This window comes from Thunnus thynnus, chromosome 20, assembly GCF_963924715.1.
Source record: "Thunnus thynnus chromosome 20, fThuThy2.1, whole genome shotgun sequence".
NCBI classification, from domain to species: Eukaryota; Metazoa; Chordata; class Actinopteri; order Scombriformes; family Scombridae; genus Thunnus; species Thunnus thynnus.
Genome location: NC_089536.1, coordinates 10149286 through 10173740, shown reverse-complemented (window position 1 = coordinate 10173740; position 24455 = coordinate 10149286). Strand labels below are relative to the sequence as shown.

At 39.7% G+C, this 24455-nt stretch overlaps 1 protein-coding gene across 1 annotated transcript in view; it reads left to right on the top strand.

The window, feature by feature from the left end:
• Window positions 1-35: 35 nt before the first annotated feature.
• The window catches only part of psme4b (proteasome activator subunit 4b), a 40837-nt gene continuing 16417 nt past the window's right edge, over window positions 36-24455 (top strand). The window contains 28 exon segments of the mRNA XM_067576187.1: window positions 36-2826; window positions 3547-3687; window positions 6143-6259; window positions 9313-9357; window positions 9576-9725; window positions 10552-10615; window positions 11210-11284; window positions 11378-11500; window positions 11598-11690; window positions 12006-12184; window positions 13698-13784; window positions 14140-14326; window positions 14706-14795; window positions 15420-15484; window positions 15722-15872; window positions 16390-16488; window positions 16892-16961; window positions 18286-18353; window positions 19202-19405; window positions 21170-21327; window positions 21653-21748; window positions 21849-21904; window positions 22042-22098; window positions 22210-22265; window positions 22375-22473; window positions 22567-22629; window positions 22749-22844; window positions 23052-23183. Coding sequence (XP_067432288.1) covers window positions 2624-2826; window positions 3547-3687; window positions 6143-6259; window positions 9313-9357; window positions 9576-9725; window positions 10552-10615; window positions 11210-11284; window positions 11378-11500; window positions 11598-11690; window positions 12006-12184; window positions 13698-13784; window positions 14140-14326; window positions 14706-14795; window positions 15420-15484; window positions 15722-15872; window positions 16390-16488; window positions 16892-16961; window positions 18286-18353; window positions 19202-19405; window positions 21170-21327; window positions 21653-21748; window positions 21849-21904; window positions 22042-22098; window positions 22210-22265; window positions 22375-22473; window positions 22567-22629; window positions 22749-22844; window positions 23052-23183 — 3024 coding nt within the window. The 5' untranslated portion in view covers window positions 36-2623.

Here is a 24455-nt window from a genome sequence, read left to right as displayed (position 1 = left end):
CTAGAAACATCACAACGAAGAGCAAATAGGAACAGATACCATGTTTCTTCGTGGAAGTGGTTCAACAGCCGAGGCAGCAAAAGCAGGTGCTCTCACTGCTCTGAGAGGCAGAAAAGCCCAAAAGTAATAAAGATCTGAGGGGATATACAGTAAAGGGTAAAGACTTGGGTGAGATTACTTCGCAAAGACCACTTTGGACACCCTTGGACTGACTGCCCTGTCGTGTGGAAGGCACATTCTGTTCTGGGATCTCTCTCAAAGTCTGTTTTCCCCTGTGTTTATAGAGAGAAAATAGTTTTAAAGAGGGCATCGCCCTCACTGTCTCAGAAAGGTTAAACTGATTGAAGGTTGCATGGCCATCACAGGCTGTAGCCAGTGAGACTGAGGTGGGGTTGAGAAACAGAGCACTTTATGCAATCAGGCGGCTTAAGAAAAGGCTGAGGTGGAGTTGCAGCAATTGCCCCATTTCTTCAAGTATCCAGACCAGACAACTCAAAGGGCCTTTGCATTATACTCTAAGCCCTAGCTGTGAGCAGCAAACTCACCCAGACAATATCCTGCAATTGCCGCACCACTCTAAGCGTGGAGTGGTCAGAGAATTACATGGGCTTAAAGTAAAAGGATTTACATGGAAGGGTGCACACAGTAACATAAGAATGGAGAAGGTCGGGGACAAAAGTGTCATAAGAGAGACAAAAAGGCATAGATAATATGAGCGGGACTTGTTAGGGACTGTGAATTTATTTATCTATTGGCACATTTCAGCACACAGGTAAAGTGGCATGCAGCCAAAACATAAAGGCAGATAGATAGATAGATAGATAGATAGATAGATAGATAGATAGATAGATAGATAGATTGGTAGGTAGGTAGGTAGGTAGGTAGGTAGATGCTGATTCACTAAATGCACCGGATAGACAGTGCAGCCCCTTGTTTATCCCTGCAACAGTCAGAGTGGGTCAGTAGAACAGCAGAGGGACATTAATCCATTTATCAGATCATCCTAATATTCTGCAGATTAGCTCGCACCACGCACACACGCACACAGCGCCTCTGGGATTTGTAGTCCAGAATGATGCTTTCGGATTTCCTCCTTGCCCATTTCCCAGAAAGCATACACGATGAAAGCCTTCACATATCAAAGCCTTTTCTCATTAGTCTCACTGGTGCTGAAATCAAAGTCTGAATTCACAGTAATGCACCCAGTAGCAACCTGTGGGCTCGTCATTTAACTCGACCGCCTGTGTCGCGCGTCACGGCCACCACTGCTCGAAATGTTCAATTAGAGGTGACGCAGCGTCTTGTTATTGTAGGTCAAAGCGGAACTTGCGCAGAGGTCAGAGGTCCGCAGAAAATTGGATGCGCCTCACGGGAGCGCGCACAGTTACAGGGAAAACTACCATAATGATTTTTAAGGCAAGGTACTGTTTAAAAACGATGTGATCTTCTTTGACAGGTTCATCAATGATGACAAATAGTTTCTGAACGTTTAGAGTCATCAATGTTTTATTAGACTCAGTAGTAGTGGCATTTCTATGATGATTGGTCCTAAATTTAGGCTACAAGGTTTCCTTGATTAATCTGTCAGTACTGTCGATGTGTTTTTAACTGTGCATTGGATTCCAGATATTCTTCCTCTTAAGTTTCTTTTCAGACACTTTAGGATCAAACCTTGTTATAAGTTCATATAATGGGTCGTTCTAGCTCGACATTGTGAATGTCAGAGTCTACTTGTAACACTCGCCTGGTTTCAGAAAAGAGAGGATGCAGTTCTCGTCATGTAATAACCTGCACCTGCGCTGTAACTTTATTAATCAAATGGTGTCACCAGCAAATATTTTGGGCTGTTTTGGCTTGACAGTGTGAATTTCACACATTTAGCTAATAATGACCTAAGCTGAAATAATACGGAATGCATTACTCGGCAGGGGCAATTAGTTCTGCCGAGAATAATGCATGCATCCCTTAACACTTAGTAATGACACTTCTAATAAAAGTTTGACAGGAATTAAATGGTTTAATCAGCACATAATTTATTTGATCGACTATGACAGAGTGAATTTGACACTCCACATTCGTTTTTTGCATTTAAAAGCCTCATTTTAGTATAAGTATCTGAAATCCTATTCTAAGAATTCGTCCTAAAAATATTAAGAGATTCATCAATGAAACCTTGTAAATTTCAGACCAATCTTATTAAGGGAGTGCTAGCTACTGAGTCTAATAAAACACTGATGACTTTAAAATATCATTTATCGTCATTGATGAACCTGACAAACAAGATTATATCGTTTTTAAACAGTACTTTGGCCTTAAAAGTCATTACAATGTCTGGTAGTGTTCCCTCTGGCTGTGCGCGCTCCCGCCTGGCGCATGCAGTTCCCTGCGGGCAGGCACAACTAACACCGGCCCTCTCCGCTGTCAGGGCTTTGCACAGCTCAATTAGCGTGACACACTTTCCCCTGTGATCGCCTGCCTTCCGCCCTGCTTGCTGGACACAGCAGATTATGCCCTCTAACTTCGGCAGAGCATTTCCAAGCAGTACAACATTCATTAAATAAAGAGGAACGTTTTACTTTGCTCTGTTTTTTACGCGCGCCGTAAACAGAAAAGTGACCCGACTATGACTGTGGATGGAGATATGGCTGACCCGTCCGTGTTCACACCTCAGAAGGAGATCGTGTATAACGACCTGCTGCCTTATTCCGACCGGTTGGACCGGGAGGCCACGGAACTGTTGGCGGACATCAAAGCGAACCTGTCCAGAGCTGTCCTCGTCAGAGAACTGTGGCCCGGGGTCGCTTTCTGGTCCAGGAAGCTCTTCTCGTAAGTGTTGAAAATTGTCCTCTGGATATACAGTAAGACAGCTTAACCCGTAATTTGTTAATGAGCACATTTCCTATTTATTAACATAATGATTTCATAATATATCAGCTCATTCAGACAGTTATTTTGAGACCATTGTATTGGATTGACATATTAAGTCAATAATGCAACCATAAAACTCTGAAACCTTGAGTTGCATAAATACCTCTCTGGCACAATAACAACAAAAACAAAATTAATAAGCTTCACAAATGTGCACTAGCCTAATATTAGTTGCAGGACTGTTTTATTAGATTACCATGTGGCTGCATTTCCTTACAGTTGGACACAGCTGTAATGTTTATTTTTAAAAGGGTACAACACACACACTCAATACTTCAAAAAATGAGGAACAAAGCGCCACAAAAAGTATCAGTCATATTTAAAGCAGAGACCTTCGTGGTGTTACAGACCTTCCCCAAGCTACCCTGTCTGCCTAGAGAGCATCAGGCCATCATCTTCTGCCCCCTTTAACTTTAAATAAAGACTTTTAATTTACTTTGCTTACTTGGCATTTGCTCAAATTCAATGAGGTTAGTTATATTAGACAAGTGTGTGTCACCTCTCATCCCACCGAGGCTTTGTAGCTGTGTATTTGAGAATGTGGGTCAGACGAAGGAAGCAGGAAGCGATCAGCTGCTCGCTGATGGTCACCTCTCACCCCTCACCTCTCACCCTCAGGTTTCTGAAGCTGTACGGCCGGAGGTTCAGCAAAGAGGACCATATTCTCTTCATTAAGCTGCTCTATGAGTTGGTCACGCTGCCGAACCTGGAGCCCTACATGATGCAGAGTTACGCCAGGCTGCTCATTCAGCTTCTCAAGTGGGTTTGACACATAAACACACACACGCACATATGAGATATCTGAGCTCCTCATCCTTAGGGACAAGATGAAGAGCTCAGAGTAGAACCGCAGTTCCTTTGCTTTAAAAAGAGCAAGTTGAGGTGGTTCAGGCATCTGATCAGGCGCCTCCCTGTGGACCCCCTGGGCAGACCCAGATCACACCAGAGGGACTATATATCCCATCTGGTCTAGGAATGCCTTGGGATCCCCCAGGAGGAACTGGAGGATGTGGCTGGGGAGAAGAATGTCTGGGTTACTCTGCTGCCGGATTTATGGAGGCACTACTCTGTACAGAACATTAAAATAATTAAGAAAACATGACAGAAAGCCAGAATAACATTTTTTTTGTACATAAACAGTGAGAGCTTTTGACTAGAAAACTGGACTGACCAGCGTCAGAGCCGTTACCTTTTCTGCCCTTAATAATGAGATCACGGAGCGGCCCAGTGGGTAAACATCAGTGTGCCATAAGTGGTATACTGATGTCAAGTCACATGACGTGTTAAAGTGGATTTTTCACTTACCTCTCCGCTATTTGGAGCCCTGCCATGTGGAGCTTTGGACAACCCGCAGAGTTAAGAAAGAAAAATAAGAGTAATTTAGAAAGCACCCGGAGAGTGGTGGCTGCGTAATCCTCTAAATTTATTATTTCAGTTATAGAAAATGTTAGGTCTGGACCTGCATCAGAATGAAGTGTAATGGTATCATTGAAAAGGAATTTCAAAAAAGAAAAAACTAACCTAGACTAATCCAAATCAGACCCAAAGTCTTTTGTTGCTTGTTCCATGGGATAAATTTCTACCAGATTTCATTGAACTCTGTTTATATGTTTTTCTAGATATCCTGTTACCAGACAAACAAACAAATAAGCACACAGCAACTAGTACATTCATGTGGTATTGTGGGTTAAAAGCAACAGTGGTGTCATTGTGATATTCCTTTCATGTCTGATGATTTATATCAACAAAATACACATCTGGCAACACTAAAGTTTTGCTACACCTTTCGGTCTACATGGACAACGATATTAGCTTCTGAATTGATGCCCAAATCTCTGATTTTGTCAGTGATGGAGTGAAAATGACAGTTTATGAGGCTATAACAATATAACACGTGCATGTTATGGATACAAATAACAATATGACATCATATAAAATAGTCTATAAAGTCATAATTAGTTTTAAGGGAGTGGATACACGCACGCACACACATGCACGGAGACATGTGCACTCAAGCAGACACGCACTCACATAGATAAAAACAAGGACAATAAAGTGTGTTGGCTTCACGGTGCATTTATTACTTTTTAAGTCCTGACCTATAGCGTGACTCCCTCGCTTTTGTCTCTCAAATCAGATCTGTCACTACTCCAGCGACTGCAGCGTATTCTCCGAGACGGTCACATTCATCACTTCCCATTTGTCTCCCGTTGTTTCCACGATTTTTACATCCATCACAAAAACAACATCATAATGTAGATGTCGTTTGTCTTGTCCGTTGGATGAAAAGAGAAAGATCTAGGCTAACCGTATATTAAGTGCAAGGTCTCACAGCTGAGAGATAAATTTGATACTCGACATCACGCATCAGGTCTCAATAGGCTTCTTTTTTTTTTCCATCCCTCGCATTTCACCATCGTTTCCCCGATTGTCTCTTCTTGCCTTCATTTTTTCAAATCTCCCCAATGAGAGTCTGTTTTATAGTTGTTAGATGATTGAGAGAGGAGCAGACAAGAGGAATCCAAGGCTGTGGAAATTGTGCATATTCCCCACTGCGGGGGCTTTTAACCTTTCTGTGGAGTTTATTCCAGTATATAAAGCACATAAAAATGGCAATTTAACAAAGAACTAAGTAACGCAGTCAAGAGAAGGTTCGTGAAAGTTTCTCAGGAAAATTAAAAACCTGCTCTGCTTTAAAGCACTTACAAAGTAAACTAGTGATCTAAAAGCTTAACATGTTGTTTGAGAAGTCAAGAATCATAAAAAAAGATAACTTTATTGTGTGATTGGTTAGCAGAAATCCGGTTCTGTCTACTTTCAGATGTTAATTCTTCCTAATTTTTCCCTATGGGTTTGTGTTGTGAATATTTTTAATCAGCTGAGTCTGCACCTGCAAATGACTAATGCCTGCAGCTGTTAATCCAGTTATGCTTTACTGAATTAAAAGACTCATGGCGTTATGTTTGCAGACATGTCTGCAACTTGGCAGGCCTCATTTTTAGCGCAGCCTGCAAGGTAGTGAGTAATTTTCCCACAATTACAGACGCCTTCAGACACCCTGCAGTGTTTCACTTCAGTGTAACATTATTACCGTCATTTTGTTCTGAGTAGGGAATTTTTCAAAGGCTTGAATTTCAACGAATTCGCCTGAAGTCCTGCAAAAATCCTTATAAATAGGTTAAATAATTGATGATAAACTTCCTTTTTCAAACAGGAAGAAGGAACTGCTGTCAAGGGATGACCTAGAGTTGCCATGGCGACCACTCTACGATCTGTACGACAGGATCATCTACTCCAAAACTGAGCACCTTGGACTCGTCTGGTTCCCCAAGTATGTGTTTTTTATATGAGAAGTTATAACACTGTACTTGTTTCTATGTACTTCCTATTCATTTAACTGTTTTTTTATTTTATTGTTATTTTATTGTTTATTTTATTGTTCCTACCCAAACTTTATCCTAAATACCAATCTGCATTAACTGTAGCTCTATTGCTTTTCTATTCCAAACCCTAAATCCACAAGTAAACAGTTTTCTCTTGATAGTTTAGTAAGAAAATATGCCAAATTGAAATATGTAAAAAAAAAAAAAATTGATCAGAAGGTTGCTGGTTTATTCCCCAAACTGGCTCTCAGTGAAACGTCCCACAATGAATAGGTTAAAAAACACTTTGTATGATGCCCATGTCTGTAATTTATTATAAACATACTAATAATGTGTTATAATCATAATAATATATAGTGATAATTATAAGCACTCATAAATATTCACAATGCTTGATAACAATAATCATAACACATAATAAAGCATCATAATATTTTATAACTGCTGGTCACTCGCTGACATTTTTTTGCAAGGATCATAGTATATTATAATTCTCATAGTTGTAATACATTATAATCACTGTTATGATGCATTATAATGTGATTATAAGTTACTATAAATGGTCATTTGGTGCTTTAAGTAAAGTAATGAAAGTCCTGAGGTACAGGCAGATATAATACATTACAAAGTGGTTGTAAGTCACTGTAAATGGTCATTGTTTGCTTTAAATAAAATGAGAAAAATATCATCAAATCTATGTGTGGCGAAAGAGGATTCCCCCGGTCTCCCAGACTACGGACAGCTGTGCTAACTAGTCAGCCAAAGGTTTAATCTGTTGGCCAAGGGCCAGAACATCTAGTCATCCGTGCTCATTACTGTCTAGCGGGCACCATGACAATATGCAAGAACAACACACAAAATGTTGTAAAATTAATTCATTTGTTTAACAGGTCATAACAGAAATTGACTGCTCCAACTTCAGACAACTGACTGATGGACATTCACATTTCACTAATGTAATGTTTCCCCAAAAAACTCAATCAAAAGACTCAATTGAGTCCAATTGTAGATAATACCTGAAACATTTCTACTTTACCTGTAGCTGTACATTTTACTTTTATGTAAACGTTCAACAAAAGTCAACAAACATTAAAGTGACTCCTTAAATAACTCCTTAAAAAACAGGTGCAAACCATGCACTGGTGTTGACACTTGGTAAGTCTCAATATCCAAAGTGATATCTCACTTTAGTATAATTTTTCAAAAATGAGCAGTCTTTCCTCCAAAGTCTAAAGTCATAAACTAAGAACTGCTGCTGTCGCTGTCATCTGCTGTCAACACCACTTATTCCTCACAGGTGTCAGACTGCCCATTCACTTCCATTCATTTTGAGGACCAGGAAATATAATGCTTCTGAATTATAAACAAACAATACAGCAATATTATTCAGTGTAATATACTTTTCAGAGACAATGCTACTTGTTTTTCTGAGCTCATATTGCCATTCTCAAATTATGAGCATAGGAACTGTTTCTCTCATGAGGTGGAGTTTGACCAACTGTCAACTTCTCACAGATGTTTAGAGTCTTTACTCCAGCAGGTAACCATGGTAACCACTCCCCAACAGTTCATGCAAGACAAAGATACACACAGATACACAGTCAAGCATACAGCAAATTGATCGGATCTGCTTCTATTTATCAAAGGTTATAAATCTGTAAAAACGCAGATTTCAGTTATTATCTATAATTTGAATCAATTTAGTGTTCAGAATGAGTTGTTTGGGAAAACATTACATTAGTGACACGCAATTGTCCGTCAGTCAGTTGTTTATCATCAAAAAGTCGTGTCAAATCGGAGCGCTCAATTTCTATTATGACCTGTTAAACAAATACATTTTATAAGGCTTTGTGTGTTGTTCTTGCATAGTGTCACGGTGCAGGGCAGTGCCCGCTAGAGAGTAATGACCATGGATGACTGATGACGGATGACGCGCTGCACTCCGTTGGCCAATGGATTAAACATTTGGCAGACTGGTTAGCACAGCTGTCTGTGGTCTGGGAGAGAGGGGTTCAACGCCTGTTGGACCCTCCTTCACTACACATAGATATAATGATATTTTTCTCACTTTGCCGAAAGCAAACAATGACCACTTAGAGTAACTTATAATCACATTGTAATAGTTAGTTAGTTAGCCGATTTTATTTCAAACATGTGCAAATAAAAAACAGATAAAAACAAATCAAGAATAACAATAAAATGAAACAAACAATAAACCTCGATAAACAACTTCTCATAAACAACACAAATTAAACATTACACGTTCGAAAAGGAGTAGGAAAAAGTACACACTTATTTATTCCTACTCCTTCCTCAACTACTCATCCATAAACTCATACATGCAATTTATAAACAACTATCCCAAATCTATGTACAGCCCAGTACAATCTGTAAACAACTATGCATTATGACAGTGATTATAATGCATTATAAAATGATTATATGGTATTATAACTATGAGAGTTATAATACACTATGATCCTTGCAAAAAATATCATGAAATATTATGATATTTGATCTTATAAGTCATTATAAAATGCTTTATAATGTGTTATGATTATTATTATAAAGGATTATGAATATTAATGAGTGCTTATAACTATGATTATACAGTGCTATAAGCATTATAAGTATAAGTTTATAATGCTTTATAGACACGGTCGTCATAGAAAGTGTTACCAAAATTTATTTTAAGTCAGTTATCAAGAAAAGATGTCAAGCTGTCTCTGGTTTTATATCACTCTAAGCTGATTATCTTTGGGTTTTGGGCCGGTCAGATAAAACTAGCTATATTAAGGTGTCACCTTTGGCTCTAGGAACTTTTTATATGCACTTTTTTTGATATATTACAGACTAAATTATTTTGATCATTGATTTATTGATGATTAAATCAATTGTTTGTTGCAACCCAAAAGTACTGGCAGGGACATGTGGCTCTCACAAGACAGTTAAAGCAGAACACAAACACGCTCACACACTTCCTCTCTCTGCTTGTTTTCAGCTCAGTGGACCACATTTTGAAGGCTTTGATCAAAAGCTGCAGACTGTAAGTCTCATCCTGTGTGATCATGTAATTTGTGCACCGGATAATGTACTGCTTTGATCTTCAGTTGAGCTGTTTGCTGTTGATCAGTGTGTGTGTTTGTATCTTCAGCTGTATTTGCTTGTCTGCATCTATTTACACTCATGTCTGTCTGTGCTCTGTGTTTATGTGCTTGTGTGTGTGTGTGTGTGTGTGTGTGTGTGTTGTTGTGAATTTCCCAGGTATTTCCCTGCATCATCCACCAAGGAGATGCTGGAAGAGTGGCGCCCCCTGCTGTGCGTGTTTGACATGGTCATGCAGAAGGCCATCAGCAACATGGAGCTATTTCTTCCCACTATCATGCCCCCAGAGGAGCACAGTCAGGGCTTCCGGTAAGTGGGCCAAGTTGAATTGCTCCTCGCGCACTTTCTGTTTAGAAACAAGATTAAACGCCAAGTGCAGCATTCCGGAGCCAGAGCTAACACAAAAGGTTGATAAAGTTTTAGCAAAAGTGCTCCTTATTTATTTATAGATCCATCTCTGCCAGCAGAAAAAGCTCAAATACGTTGCATTTTTTTGTTCCTGTGAAGGAAACTAAACCTTTTTCCTCTCAATATTTTCATCAGCTAATTTGGTTGGGTCTTGTTACCTTGCTGTATTCCTTCCAACTGCATTGCCTTGAGTGTGCAGTCTTGTAAAAACCACATTTTCAGGCTCTGTAACCATTTATACCTTTGCACCTGAAAGCCTCAATAAATAATGTTCCTCTTGCATTAGCAGTGGTTCCACTCTACTTGTTTTGCTAATATTTTGATTTCTTGGAAAACCTTTGCCCCTCTTTCTCTCTCTCTCTCTCTCTCTCTCTCTCTCTCTCTGTTCCCTTCACGACTGTGTTCCAACTACCAAGCCTCTTCACAGCGATCTTCAGTGTATTCACTCTTTCGCAAGCTATTTGTCTGGATTTAGTCTTGGATTCATCAGCAGTTTCCGCACAGTTTCCACAATACATCATCTTTAATACTCTATTTTTCCATTTCGGTCTTTCTCTCGCTCCTCCAGAATCTACAGGGGAGTGAGTGGGTTCATATTTTGGGGAATGGGAGATAGATGAGGGGAATTCGATGGTAGCCTCAGGTGTGTGTGTGTATGTGTGTGTGTATGTGTGTGTCAGTGGGTGTGAATATAATGCTGGTTTTTTTTGTTCGTGTGTGCTTTCAGGTTGTGGTTTGATGAATTAATGACTCTTTGGGTGTCAGTGCAAAATCAACCGAGCTGGGAGGGGGTGAGCTGCGCACGCACATGCACACACGCACACACACACACACACACACACACACACACACACACACACACACACACACACTCAGAATATTTCAGGTATTTTCTGACCCTTATGTTAAATAATGTGACACCTAGTGCTGACTGGCAGGAAAGTTTAAGTCTTTATGCAACATCAAAGTTACATTAAGTTGAAACTAATGAAATTCCACCCTTCAAATCTTATAAATCTGGTGGATTTTTAAAAATGTTTTTTTAAATTATGGAGCAATGAATCATGTAGCTTTCCATTTCCAAGTAATTTGAAATGACACACTTTCTTACATTTCCCAATGGCAATGATTGAAATGTTGAAATATTATTAACGTATTGACGATTTCCAGCCGGTGTACAGATAAGATTTTCCATTTGTGCCTCTGCCCTGCGTTCATTGAACCTCCTGGTCCAAAGCAGCCTGGCTGTACACACTTCCTCTCTTCCTGAACATCTTTTTTTTTTTTGTTAAAGTGGTTATATTTAATTCTTGGAATGACAGCCTTCACTTCTGGGAATGTTCTTTGTCCTCCCAGTGATTGTTTTATTTTATGTTGTCTTGCAGCACCTAGTGAACCTGTTCGCTCGTCTCGCCAACGATAACATTGGCTATGTGGACTGGACCCCTTATATTCCCACGGTGAGTCATTAGCAGAATTATGTGGTTATGTAAGTGTGTCTGTCATTGGTTAAACTCTCCATTGTGTGTGTGTGTGTCTGTGTGTGTGTGTAGATCTTCACCAGGATCCTGCGCAGTCTGAACCTTCCAGTTGGGGTCAGTCAGATGGTGGCACCACGCTATCTTACCAACTCCTATGACATAGGTCACTTGGTGTTGTGGATCACAGCCCTACTGGTACACACATTTTAGAGTTTGTCTTATAAAAATACATCACAAAAACATATTTTTATTGCTGCTTAATTATGGTTATTATCTGATTTTAAACCTGCAGGGTGGGCCAGGAAATCCTGCACAGAAGGAGCTGACCTGCCTCTTTAACAGTATTGCCTCCTTCTACCATCCATCCAATCATGGTCGCTGGCAGGTAAGTCTCGCTCTCTCTCTCTATCTCTCTCTCTCACTCACACACACGCACACACACACTCATGCACACACTCAGAGCAGGTTGTAAATGCATTTTCAGCCTGTTGCTGTCACGCTTGTTTGATTTATAACCTGTCGTTCAGTACTTGGCTGGCTTTCCTCACACTAACAACACAATAATAAAACGCATAACTTCCAGAGAAACGATATCACAGATCTGTTTGTGGTAGACTGTGTGAATGTGTTTCTGGGTCATAATGCTAATGTTGAATGCGTGCGTGTGCATGTGTGTGTGTGTGTGTGTGTGTCTCTGCAGTCTCGACTAATGCGGTTGCTTCAGCGCCTGCCGGCAAGTGTTGTGCGCCGCGTGCATCGGGAACGTCACGCTGTTCCCAGCTGGATCACACTGGTTCCTGAATGTCAGAGGCTGACGGACGCAGACTTGCAGGAGTTCACGCGCAGCCTCATTGGAGCTGCCCTACTGGCCATGTTCAGGTACTGCACTTCGGTAGTAGTTAGTCATAATATCAACATCATCCTGTGTTGTAACCATAAAATGTAGGAATATAAATATGTTGCACATATATTTATACATCTAATGAACAAACTCTGCACATAGGCATATGTATACATGTATGATGTATTCATATATGCATTTAAATAAAAATATCTGTACATAGACACAGCAAGAGGACTTGATGTTACATGATGAGCTTGACATGATGGTTATACAATAATGAACTAAAACTACTCCCATAGTTTAACCTTGATCAGTTGGATCTCTATAGTAACAACACAGTAATTCACCATAAATCATTTATTTATTTTTAGAGAGCACTTTTGAACTAAGATGTACAAAGTAGTAAGACGACATAAGAGCCCTTGAAAACAGGAGCATAAAAAAAAAATTCTGCATTAAATATTGATGCAGCATAGCAGAAAATTAAATAGTGAAAAAGTAAAATCACAACAATAGAAGAAAATAAAAGAGAAGAGAGATTAACAGAAGCCCAGTAAATAAATAAATAATAATACTTGTTAAGAGATGCCGTTCTGTGACAATAGTTGTTCCTAATGTAAAATGACATTTTAAAACAGAGACAACACAAGCCAACCTTATGGTACACTAAGTGGGAAGGCCGATAGAAACTTTTTCTACTCAGGCAGAAATAGAAACCATAAGTGCCATTGTGGAGGTAGGTGTGAGCATTCTGTTGCACAGTCAGAGCCAAGTGGTCTTGTCAACCCACGTTTAATGACCAAAATTTCTCCAGACCTCCATCTGTTGAACCAGAATTTTGGTTTATACGATCTCACAAAAAGATCCTGACTACGTATTTGGTTTTCCACCTCCCGCTTACCGGTTTTATCTCAACAATAATGTTATTATTCCAGACAATTATCACAGCCACTAAAATCCTCCCAGTTATTTGGTAATTGGTGGGTCAGTCTTTTGAGCTGCAAATCAGCTAAATCAATCGCAGCATAGGTTAAAACTGGGCCAAATTTGCTTATAAAAGGAAAAAGAAAAGGTTTTTAAGTAGTTATTTCAATAGGATTTCAACTACTTTATATCAGTGTGTAGTCAGGACATTTCATGTTGAAATAATGACATAATATAACGTGAAATGCAGGTGAAACAATGATTATAATTATCAAAAATGTTAACTTTTCAGCTAAATTTAGCTCAGTTTTAACCTACAAGTCTACACTTGGCATGTAAATCACCAAAACTACGTTTGATACGTTGTAACCCTGTAAAAAACAAACAAACACTGAGCATTTGAATCACTGCCAGTCAGTTACCTAACAAGACTAGACTACTGTGTCATACTGGCGAGCGCAGTCACTGTACATGCTTGGCCTTAAGAGCTAATCCGCACAAAGACAGGTCACCTGTGATTATCTGTTTGTGTGTGTGTGTGTGTGTGTTTGTGTGTTGTTGTTGTTGTTGATGCCGTTCTGCATGTTGCTGTGTGTTCATCTGCCCTCTTCTGGTGTTTTGCAGTAAAACCGGCAGTACAGATGCAGCCTACGCTCTACAGAACCTGGCTCTCCTCACACCAGAACTCGCCATTCCACCTGTACTTGAGAAGTAAGTGTGTGTTTGGGATATCTGCTGATAATAAAATATTCTTAAATTGGATGCCCACATATTATGTACAAAAAAAATGTTATTTATCTTAGACTAGCACTTTTGCAGCCCCTCAGTTCAGCCTCTGTCTGAAACAGGCTGTTTGAGCGCCTATGTCTTTGAGGCCCCTTTCCCAATGAGCCCACTCTGTTCTGATTGGCCATCTCCTTAATATAGACATCCAATGTCATAACAGTAAATCACAACAAGCATGTTATGTCCACTTTAAAGTCTTATAGATATACTCAAATATGAATAAAAAGCATAAGAAACCACTCATTCTGTTATTTACCTCCTCGTATCTTGTGTGTAACAGGACCTATGCAGCGATGGAGACCCTGACGGAGCCGCACACCCTCACCGCCACTCTCAGCTGCATGATCGGCATGGCTCGCAGCCTGGTTTCCCCTAACAACCATTACCCAGAGGGCCGTGCGCACGTGCTCCCGTTGCTCATGGGCTCTCTGCCAGGGGTGGACCCCAACGACTTCAGCAAGTGCATGGTGAGTAATGGTTGTGTTGATTAGCAATGAAGAAGAATTGTTAGACAAGTAGACAATGCAGCTCTCACTGATTAAATTCCCTTCCCGCGTACTTTGGTCTGTCCTATTAATAATTCCTGAAAGTAGAATGAATATCTCAATTTGAAGAACTCGTAATTACCTTGGCTCAGTCTTCAGTTTCTGCTTGGATTGCAAAATGGATTGGATTTCTCTTTTGGTGTGCTCATTGTCTCCAGACTACATTAATCCATCACGTCACAATGAATTAATACATTTGAAAACAGGTATTCCACCAACATCTGCTTGGTTATGTAACTCAGGCTGTGATCACATCAGATGATGTAAATGGATTGGTTTCTTTTTGTTTCCCTCTGCCCAGATAACATTCCAGTTCATCACCACCTTCACCACTCTGGTGCCTTTAGTGGATTGTTCATCTGCTCCCTCTCGACACAGTGATCTCACAGAGGTACTTACCAACACACATAAACAATTCAGTCACAACAGAGCTTAAATAAACACAATATCTGCAACATTTTAAGCAAAAGTATTGAAAAACTTGTCATTAATAATTTAAAGATATTTCCTTTTTTTGTTGGAGGACTGGTTTCTGGCAAATACCTTTATTTGCTTTCTTCTCGAGAGTTAGACAAGATTAATACCACTCTAATGTTTGTACAGAAAATACACAGCCAGTTAGCCTGGCACTGTCCAAAGGTAACAAAATCTGCCTACCAGCTGCTCTAATGTTCACTAATCAATTTAACAAAGTGTAAACTTTTTGTCACTTTGTGGTTGCCAGTGCACGGATAGCTGTTCCCCCCACTTCCTGTCTGCATGCTAAGCTAAGCTAAGCTAACCGTCTACTGGCTCCTACTTCATACAGTATGTTACAGATACACATGAGAGTGGTATCAATTGTCTCATTCAACTCCCAGCAAGAAAGAATATGTAAAGTTTTTTTTTCAAGTTGAACTATTCCACTGAAATGGTTTCTTCTCTATTTGGGATAAAACCAGCTCACATACAGAGACATAAACAGAAGATTACTCATACAAATAACTAACTAATCTTCTTTCTTTCTTCATCTCAGACTGAGAAAGATCTGTGTTTTGCTTCAGGAGAGTTTGAAGACTTCGTTCTCCAGTTTCTGGACAGGTAAAGTCTAATTAACAAGTTAAACTGTCAATTAATAAAGCCACGTTGTCAACATACTTTCTGTTTGAAATTCACCGGTCTGCATCAACGGTTATGCTAGCTGTGAAAAAACAGCCTTTTCAGTCTTCTTTTTGATGATAAAACTGGGTTTGTGCAGTTGACATTTTCATTGCTGACAAGTGTACAAGTGTGTGCTTACAGTTCAGTATGTATTCGTGCGTATTTGTACTCGTGCAGGTGTTTTGCTCTGATAGACAGCAGCACCCTTGAACAGACAAGAGACGAGACAGAGACGGATACCCAGACTCATCTGGAGAGCCTGGTGGAGCTGGGCTTGTCCTCCACTGTTAGCACCATCCTAACGCAGTGCTCCACAGAAATATACAAGGTAGCACACACACACAAACACACACACACATACGCACACATACACACAAACACACTCACAAGTACGTCCTCATCTTAAAGGTAACAACTCTCTTTAGTTAAGCTCATTTATCTTTAATCATAAGCTCTAATTCTCAATGTGATCTGGCCGTAACTGAGCACAGCTTGTTAATCAGTTTCTCCTACAGACTGTTAACCTGAAAACACATTTTAGAAGACTCCTACATCAACACGACATTTTCTGCCATAGTTGGAAGAGTTTTAGTGGTGGTTTCTGGTTTGAAATGATCAGAGCTTAGTTGGAAAAGGGTGATGTCACATACTTCTGAGCACCAATCAGGATTTAGCAACATTTGAATCAATCAGAAGTACATTATCAATTATGGTTAATTGAGAACAAAACAAAACCCATATAGTTGTCTTAATGTCAAACCTTTCAATAATGTACAATGTGTGAATCAAATTTGAACAGAAACACATGATATGTCTGATCTTGACAAACTTTACCTTTATGTTAGGTGGCGTTGCAGAAGGTGTATAATTTTGCCACCTCCAACATCTTTGAGACATGTGTCTCAGGCAGGATGGTGGCTGACATGTGCAGAGCAGCAGCAAAGGTATGTGTGTATTTATCAGGTAGTGTGTTTTATCTTTCAAGAATCTTTCTTTTATCAAGAATATATAGTATATATATTATATATTATATATGAAAATACAACCTGATAAGGCCTTGATATATAATTTTGCATTTTGTACAACTGTTTTTTTCTTTTTCTGTTCATTTGACCCCTCTACTTACATGTCATACTGTAGTTACATATTTTACTTGTTTTACTGTGTGTTATTTTTCTCAGTCTCAGTTTTTTTTTTCACTTTCACTTTGCTTTTGGAGGAATGCGTTTTTACTGGTGTTATGTTCTGCATGCTTGGCATGGCATCTAAATGTGTGCTTGTGTGCACGTGTGTGTGTGTGTGTGTGTGTGTGTGTGTGTGTGTGTGTGTGTGTGTGTGTGTTTGCAGTGTCATCCCGCTGAGTCTCTCCGTCTGTTCGTCCCTCACTGCTGCAGCGTCATTTTCCACATTACTGACAGTCAGTACCACACTGTGTGTGTGTTAAAAAGACTAGTGTGTAGAGTAGATACAACAGTAGTGTGTTTGCATGAAAACTGTAGGAGGCCTCTACAGGCTTATTATAGCTTTGAACATGTTCATTCACAAGTTTATTCATTGCTAAATGAAACCTGCAGTTTGCACAGTAAAGATAAATCTTCATTCTTCAGGTTGGATATATAACACAATGCCAGTGTTCATTATTGAGTCATTATTAAAAAAAATGTCATTTACAAAAGAAGGGAAATTTTAAACCAATCAGTGATAATTGTTCATCAGATATTTTTCTGCCTAGCAATAATCTTCTAGCATTTGGTTAAAAAGCGATGGTGAAGTGGAACAAAAAGAAAGCATTGATTTTTGACACTAACAAAAAAATGTGAATTATGTGGTGACTCAGCCAGAATTTATGTACTTGTATAGCCTTTGTGTGTGTTTTTTTGTATTGTCATGAAAACATTCAAATTTATGGAATTATCACTTATTACACACACATTATACACAATAGTCTACAGCCATGCTAACGGCTAACATTAGCATGCTCACAATGACAGCGCTGACATGTTCATGTCATGATGCTTAGCAGGTGTAATGTTAACCATGTTCACCATCAGTTTAGAATGCTAACATTTGCTAATTAGCACTAAACACAAAGCACAGATGAGGTAGTGTAATTAGTTTTGCAGGTATTTGCTCATAACTGACAAATTAAAATTTTAACCTGATGATGGCACAATATGAAAGTGAAGGGGTTCCCAAAGTTATTACAATTCATCCTGAGGGGGACATGAATGTCTCCATGAAGTTTCATGACAATCCATTCAATGCAGTAGTTCAATAACTGAGACAGTTCAATCTTTCGGTTAGCCGCAAATGTCAATGAGGCGCTAGAGGAAAAGTCAGGGGATCACCAAATCAGTATGAATCATCCTCTGGGGACCGTGAATGTCTGTACAACAGTTCATGGTAATCCATCACATGGTTTCAGTCTTGATCAAAGAGGTGGACTGACTAACAGAGAGATATTGTCAGTTTTTCAGTCATGACCCGACCTACTTTGCCTCTGATTGGCTAGTACTCATTTCCTTCATCGGTTGGGTTGGTTAGGTTATGCGTGAGGAGTGAGATTAATTAGGGTTAGGGTAAAAATATCAGGATAAGCCAATCAGAGGCAGAGTAGGGCGGGTTATGACTTCGCCATCCAAAATATCGCAGACTGGAATGACCCCAAAATTCGGCAAAAGAAGGTCAGCCTGTCAGGTGAGCAGTACAGTACATAACTCAGCCTCTTAATGTGTGTGTAGATGAGGAGTTGCAGAGTGAAGAGGAGCTGGATAAGGAGCTGTTGTGGAATCTCCAGCTGCTCTCCGAGGTGAGACAAGGATCTATCGCATCCCAAGGGCTTCAACACTCTAAAAAATATTTCATCTGACAAAATTATTTCACCTACTTTATCTCTACACATCCAGTGGCACATTTGCTTTATTCCATTACAGATCAATTTCTTGTCAGTTTTGTCAGTCATTTCCTCACTGCAATATAATACACTGAAATACCTGAAATGCATGCAACAGACAAATATTTTCACTTGTTTTTGGAGCTGCAACAATTAGTCGATTAATCGATTAGTTGCCAACTATTGAATTAATTCATTTTTTAAGAAAAAAAATCCAAATTCTCTGATTCCAACTTCTCAAATGTGAATATTTTCTAGTTTCCATAGTCCTCTATGACAGTAAACTGAATATCTTTGGGTTGTGGACTGTTGTAGACAAAACATGGCGTCACTTTGGTCTTTGGGAAACAGTGACACAACATTTTTCACCATTTTCTGACATTTTATAGGCCAAACTAATCGATTAATCAATAATGAAAATAATCGTTAGTTGCTGCCCTACTTGTTTTAAAGAATAAGTCCATTATTGTGATATTGTATGAGAAAAAAATTATAACCAATGACATTTTTTGCAGTGTGCTCCCCCGCAATGTCATAAATATCAAAGAGCTTTCTCGTTAACCAGAACGTATTGATACCCTTTCTGTTTTGTTTTATTACTCCTGGGAGTGTAATGCGAGTGGGAGTGAGCCAGATGCTGTGATTTACAAGAGAACCTCAATATTTAAGACACAACTCTCCGCTGAATTGCCCGTGTCGGTGTGTGTGTGTTTGTGTGCATGCATATGCTTGTGTGTGTGTGTATGTATGTGTGTTGTTTTTAGGTAACCCGTGTGGATGGTGAACAGCTGTTAAAATACCAAGGGGACCTAGAGCGGATCCTGGGTGTATGCGTGCGTCTGCGCTGTAAACGGGCATACACACTCGCCTGCAGTTTGCTGGAGCACACACTCCGGTCGCTGTCCCTCATCTATCCCACCGAGTACCGCAGCACCTCTGGAGGGTTTGATACTGACCTCCCTATACGGGTAAACACACATAGTGCTTCAGTGCTTTATGGCACTTAACGAGACAAAACAACGACCACCATTATTTCATCTAACAAACTAACACTAGTTAAATCTACTTACTTGATTGTAACCACATAGCTTCAACTATAATTTATTTTCTAACCTCCTCTGGTGCAAATTGGCTGTTAACAGAGCTATTACAGTATCTAGTCTGCAACAGGAAACAATGAGGTTTCTTGGAAACACAAAATGCCACAAGTGAAACCTTTAAAACTGCTCTTTGTCTCTCGCAGTTTAATTAAATTGGATGTTACAGGTTTGGTTATTTAAATGTAATTTAGAAAACATTTATCAAATGATAATTAAATTGCTACAGTGCCAGACCATGCATTGGCTAATACCTCTCTGTCTCTGTCACTGTCTCTCTTTCTGTTGCTTTCTCTGCATAACAAGTAAACACCTTGTGTTGGTAAAGTATACTGTACAGAGAGGGGAATAGTAGATAAGGGAAAAGAAAGACAAAAGTGATAACAACAATATCTACTCACTGAAAGAAAATAAATGGTCACAAGATGAATCTTATAGGGTTATATTATGATTTGTTTTGCTTTTTTGTTGTGAAATATTGAATATTTTATCTCTTCAAGCCTGTAAAAACTCTTCAACACAAGCAGTCTGAGAAGGAAAAAACACTTTGGATGAACTGCTCACAACTCATGTTCACACATACATACTAACTTGTAATCAGGGTTTACAAGTAGACATTTCTTCATTTTGATGGATCATGAGCCAAAAAAGACTGGGAACCACTTACTTACTTGACAACTCTATATGTTACAAAATTATACACCACACATTATGCAGTGATAAAGTGAGCATAAGTAACATTTTGTTAAACAGCAGACACTGTTCGTGAGATAATTAGACTGAAGTGTTCTGTTGTTCATTAAGCGTGATTTCTTTGGCGGGGAGTTTATTTTGTTTCTATTTTTAGTTCAAAACACAGTTGCTAGGAGCCATTTTTTACATTAATCAAAGAAACATGTTGATTTAAGAGTTGTTATTTCTGTTCATACTCTTACGTCAGTTTGTACAGGTGTTACTATTTTCCTTGAATGCAGAAAGGAAGGTGACATTGCCACACTTGATCCCTCCTACTAAACTATGATTGCCCAACAGGTTATGAAAAAATAGTGTAAAAGTAGCACAAGCACAAGTTGTATAATCTTGCTTTAAGGCTGCTAAATGCAAGTTCAAAGATGATTTCTATTCTGTCTTTTTCTACTTTGCGGCAGCAGGAGAGTTCAGCTGCTTGCCCTGCAGTATTTCTGTCATCACTTGAGAGAAAAGCTTTTCTGGGATAGTTTTTGTAAAACCTTGGCATCATTTGTGATGTTTTTGTACATTTGGGCAGGGGAAGTGTGTTTATGTTATGATGTATAGGTGGCGGTAATTACAGCTATGTTCCCCTGCTGCTTTCGAAAGTTTCAAATGCCGCCCTCTTTTGATCTGCAGTTTATGGTCACTCATTCTTTATTTTGCATATTTTTTTCATTTCTCTGTATTTTGCTAGTTGGATTCATCTGCTGACAGAGGATCAGTTTGTTGTGTGATTTGTTTTCTTTCCTCAGTTATTTAGAGTCAAAGATCTGTGGTTTTGCGGTGGACTGGTTGTGCTGGTTTTCTTGCCAGTTGTTCCAGTGGAAGAACTGCAGCTCTCTCTCTCACTCTCTCTATAACTTTCTGAGAAAACTTCTCCCTCTCTCTCTCGTTCTTCTCCAGGACTGGGGCAGAGCTGGAGATGTGGCAGCCTTGGGTGTGTGTTGGCACGTGCCAAGTCAGGAGGAGGAGAACTTTGTTTTCCAGCTGCTGTCCCGCCTCCTGCACCCTGAGCTAGAGCGAATCAAGGGCCACGTCTCTGGAGATCAGCCAATGAGCAGGTGTGCTGCCGTTTTTCTCATTTCTCCATTTCTGGATGTAATCAGGCACACACACTAAAAACAACAAAGAAAACTGTAGCCTTTCATTAGTGATAAATGAGATGTGTGCAGGGCCAAAAATAAAACCTGAAATATAACATCTGTTTTTAATATGTCGTGATGCTTTTGAAGATGCCTAATCAAGAGCTTAAAAGGGGGAGAAGTTGAGTTTAGCCGCCTCAGAGTGCTGAAACGCCATTACAGACCAAGTGAATTCATAACACACACACACACACACATGCACACACAACTATGAAAGGTCTGTAATGTCTGACCTGATTCACAGGGAGGAGCTGTTGCAGAGCCTTGCTGTTGTGCAGCATTGCCTTCTCGGAGCTGGAAGCATGCTGCCCCCTCTGGATGGACCACACGTATCTGACCTGTGAGTCCTGCGGCTACACACTCATACTGTTTACAGAAACACACATTTTTTTTATGCAGGCTTGTCACGTTTCGCTTCTTACATTTTCGCTTCTCCTCAGCGTGCCCTCTATGGTGAATCTTGGGGAGATCAAGCTGCATATAGGTGTCGAGTACGGTAAGAAAAGCGCAAGCAAACAAGCACATACAAACATACACAAGTAGATGCTCTCCCAATGGTTTCAGTGGGCGATAAGGCCGCTCATCCCGCACTCTGTATCCATATGGGACTTCTGTGTGTCTCCTCCCCTCCAGATGATTCACGGGAGAACTACAGAGAGTCCATCTGCCAAACCATGAGACTGCTGCTACGTGAGTGAAGATTTTACTGTAACTTCACAACACTCCAGCTCCTAACCACTCACTCTGTTTAGAATGTAATCATAATGCACAGTTTAACCATATCCTCATTTTGCCAACCAGATCACATCTTGGAGCACTCGGAGGATGATACAAAGTCACTATTCGTCATCATTAAGGTGCCACGTCCCTGGCCTTGTAGTTTGTGATTTGAATGAGATTGTTGTTATTATTCTATCCTGTGGTTGACCAGCGAAGGTTTTAACAAAGCCCTTTGTCCGAATGCAGATCATCAGTGACCTCATGTTTTTCCGAGGAACTCACAAGAAGGAATTTGACTCACGCTGGAAAAGCTTCACTCTTGTCAAGAAGTCAATGGAAAACAGGGTGAGTTGGAAAAGCGAACAAGGCTGCTGATTGTTGTCAGTTTCACTACGTCACTTTAAGCGTGATTTAAGTATGTCGCCTCTCCCTCCACAGCTTCATGGGAAAAAGCAGCACATTAGAGCACTGCTCATTGACCGGGTTTTGCTCCAGCATGAGGTGAGGTTAAAAACACATGCACTTCCTGCAGGGGCACAGATGTAGCTTCAATCACATGCACACAGAATGAAATGTTGGTGTTTTTATAATATTTGAAAACTGTTTTTCTGTGTTGATAGATGAGGAAGCTGGTGGTTGAGGGCAGTGAATATAAAGTAGTTCATCAGGAGCTGCTCTGTGATCTGCTGCTGCTGTCAACCAGCACTTACAGCCAGGTAAAACCAACACAACACACATTAATTAATTCAGCCTGTTGTTTTAACAAGAAAGAACCTTTCAGAACATCTGCTGGTTCCCAGTTTCCTTACGGCATTAACATAAATATCTCTAGTGAAATAGAAATTAATTGAGAGTGTAAGTATGTGCATCTGTGTGTATGTATGTGTGTGTGTGTATGTATGTGTGTGTGTGTGTCCTTGCAGGTGCGTAGCAGGGCCCAGAATGTGCTGACGATCGCACTGGGAACCTATAGCTTCTCCTACAGAGACTTGATTCCCAGAATCCTACAACTGGTCTCACCACAACACACCACTGGGACACAACAGCAGTTCAAGGTACTACACACACACGCATGGTGGTCACTGTCCGTGGTACTTGAGGGTAGTCCAAAACCTTGTCTTCAGTATGTACTACATACGTACTGCCACCAAAGCACATTTCTCCCATCCTGGCCGCCCTACGTTGGTTATCTGTGGCCCACAGCATTTATTTTACACTGTTTTACAGCTTGTTTTTAAGACACACGCCTGACATAGTGCTTGCCCCATCCTATATTGTTGACCTTCTCTCTCCTTACACTCCTGCTCATAGCCTGGAGGTCTGCAGAGAGTGAATACATTTTTCAAAAACTCACTTTCAACTTGAAAAGAAAGCCTAAGAATCCCATTTCAGTCCTCAGCCCTTCAGCGGGTAAAATTCATACAAACAAACAGCTCCATGCAAACAGCACCATCCATTCACAGGGTATCTGGTTTTACTTTGGTATTATATGGTTATTATTTCTTCACTAAGACCTTATGGTGTGCAGGAACTTTTTTGAAATTTCTACAAATTGGCTTTTAAAGGTCTCCTCTAGACAGGTTTTAAGACATAAATTCTCAGCTTTCAATAAATAATTTATGTTTGATATTGTTTTTTCACAAAAATGATGTAGTTACAAATGATAAGAACTTATATAATAAAAATAATAAATTACGTAGTTAATTGTGTTTAAAACTACACTTACTTCTCCCTCTTTGAAAAAAAACAAGAACGTACGAAGTAAGAATGTAATATGGAAATGTTTTTTTCCTTTCAAAAGTTTAACTACGTACTACACACAATGTTTCCATTGACAGCGTATGTGTGCTGGATATTTCCAGAACCACATCTGTGGGAGTTGCATAATGGACCACAATTGGCTTCAAAAGTAGCTGTAATGTCACAAAATCCTTCTTGTGCGTACACGTCTTAAACTCAGATTAAAAGTGAACGCAGAGAAAGTTTCCCCCTTCAAGAGGAAAATTTGTGAGTGCTCATGTAATTTGTGAATTCTACAGTTGGCTATTTAGCCTGAGTGTTAAAATGTGTGTAAGATTACAGTACAGTTTCTTTCTAAACTTGCTAAAGCTTCTTGGCTGTTTGCTATTGCAAAATATAACTGTGCAACCCACCTGTTCATGATTTATGATTTATTGCCTGTTTCACTTTTACAACATAAATCATTTTAAGTATGAGAACCAGCCAATGAGCTTGTCAAACTTACCTAAACTTGATGAAAAGCAGATTGGATAATTTGGACAATGTGTTTTTTTTCCAGATGAGACAGTCTACCCTCACAGACACTC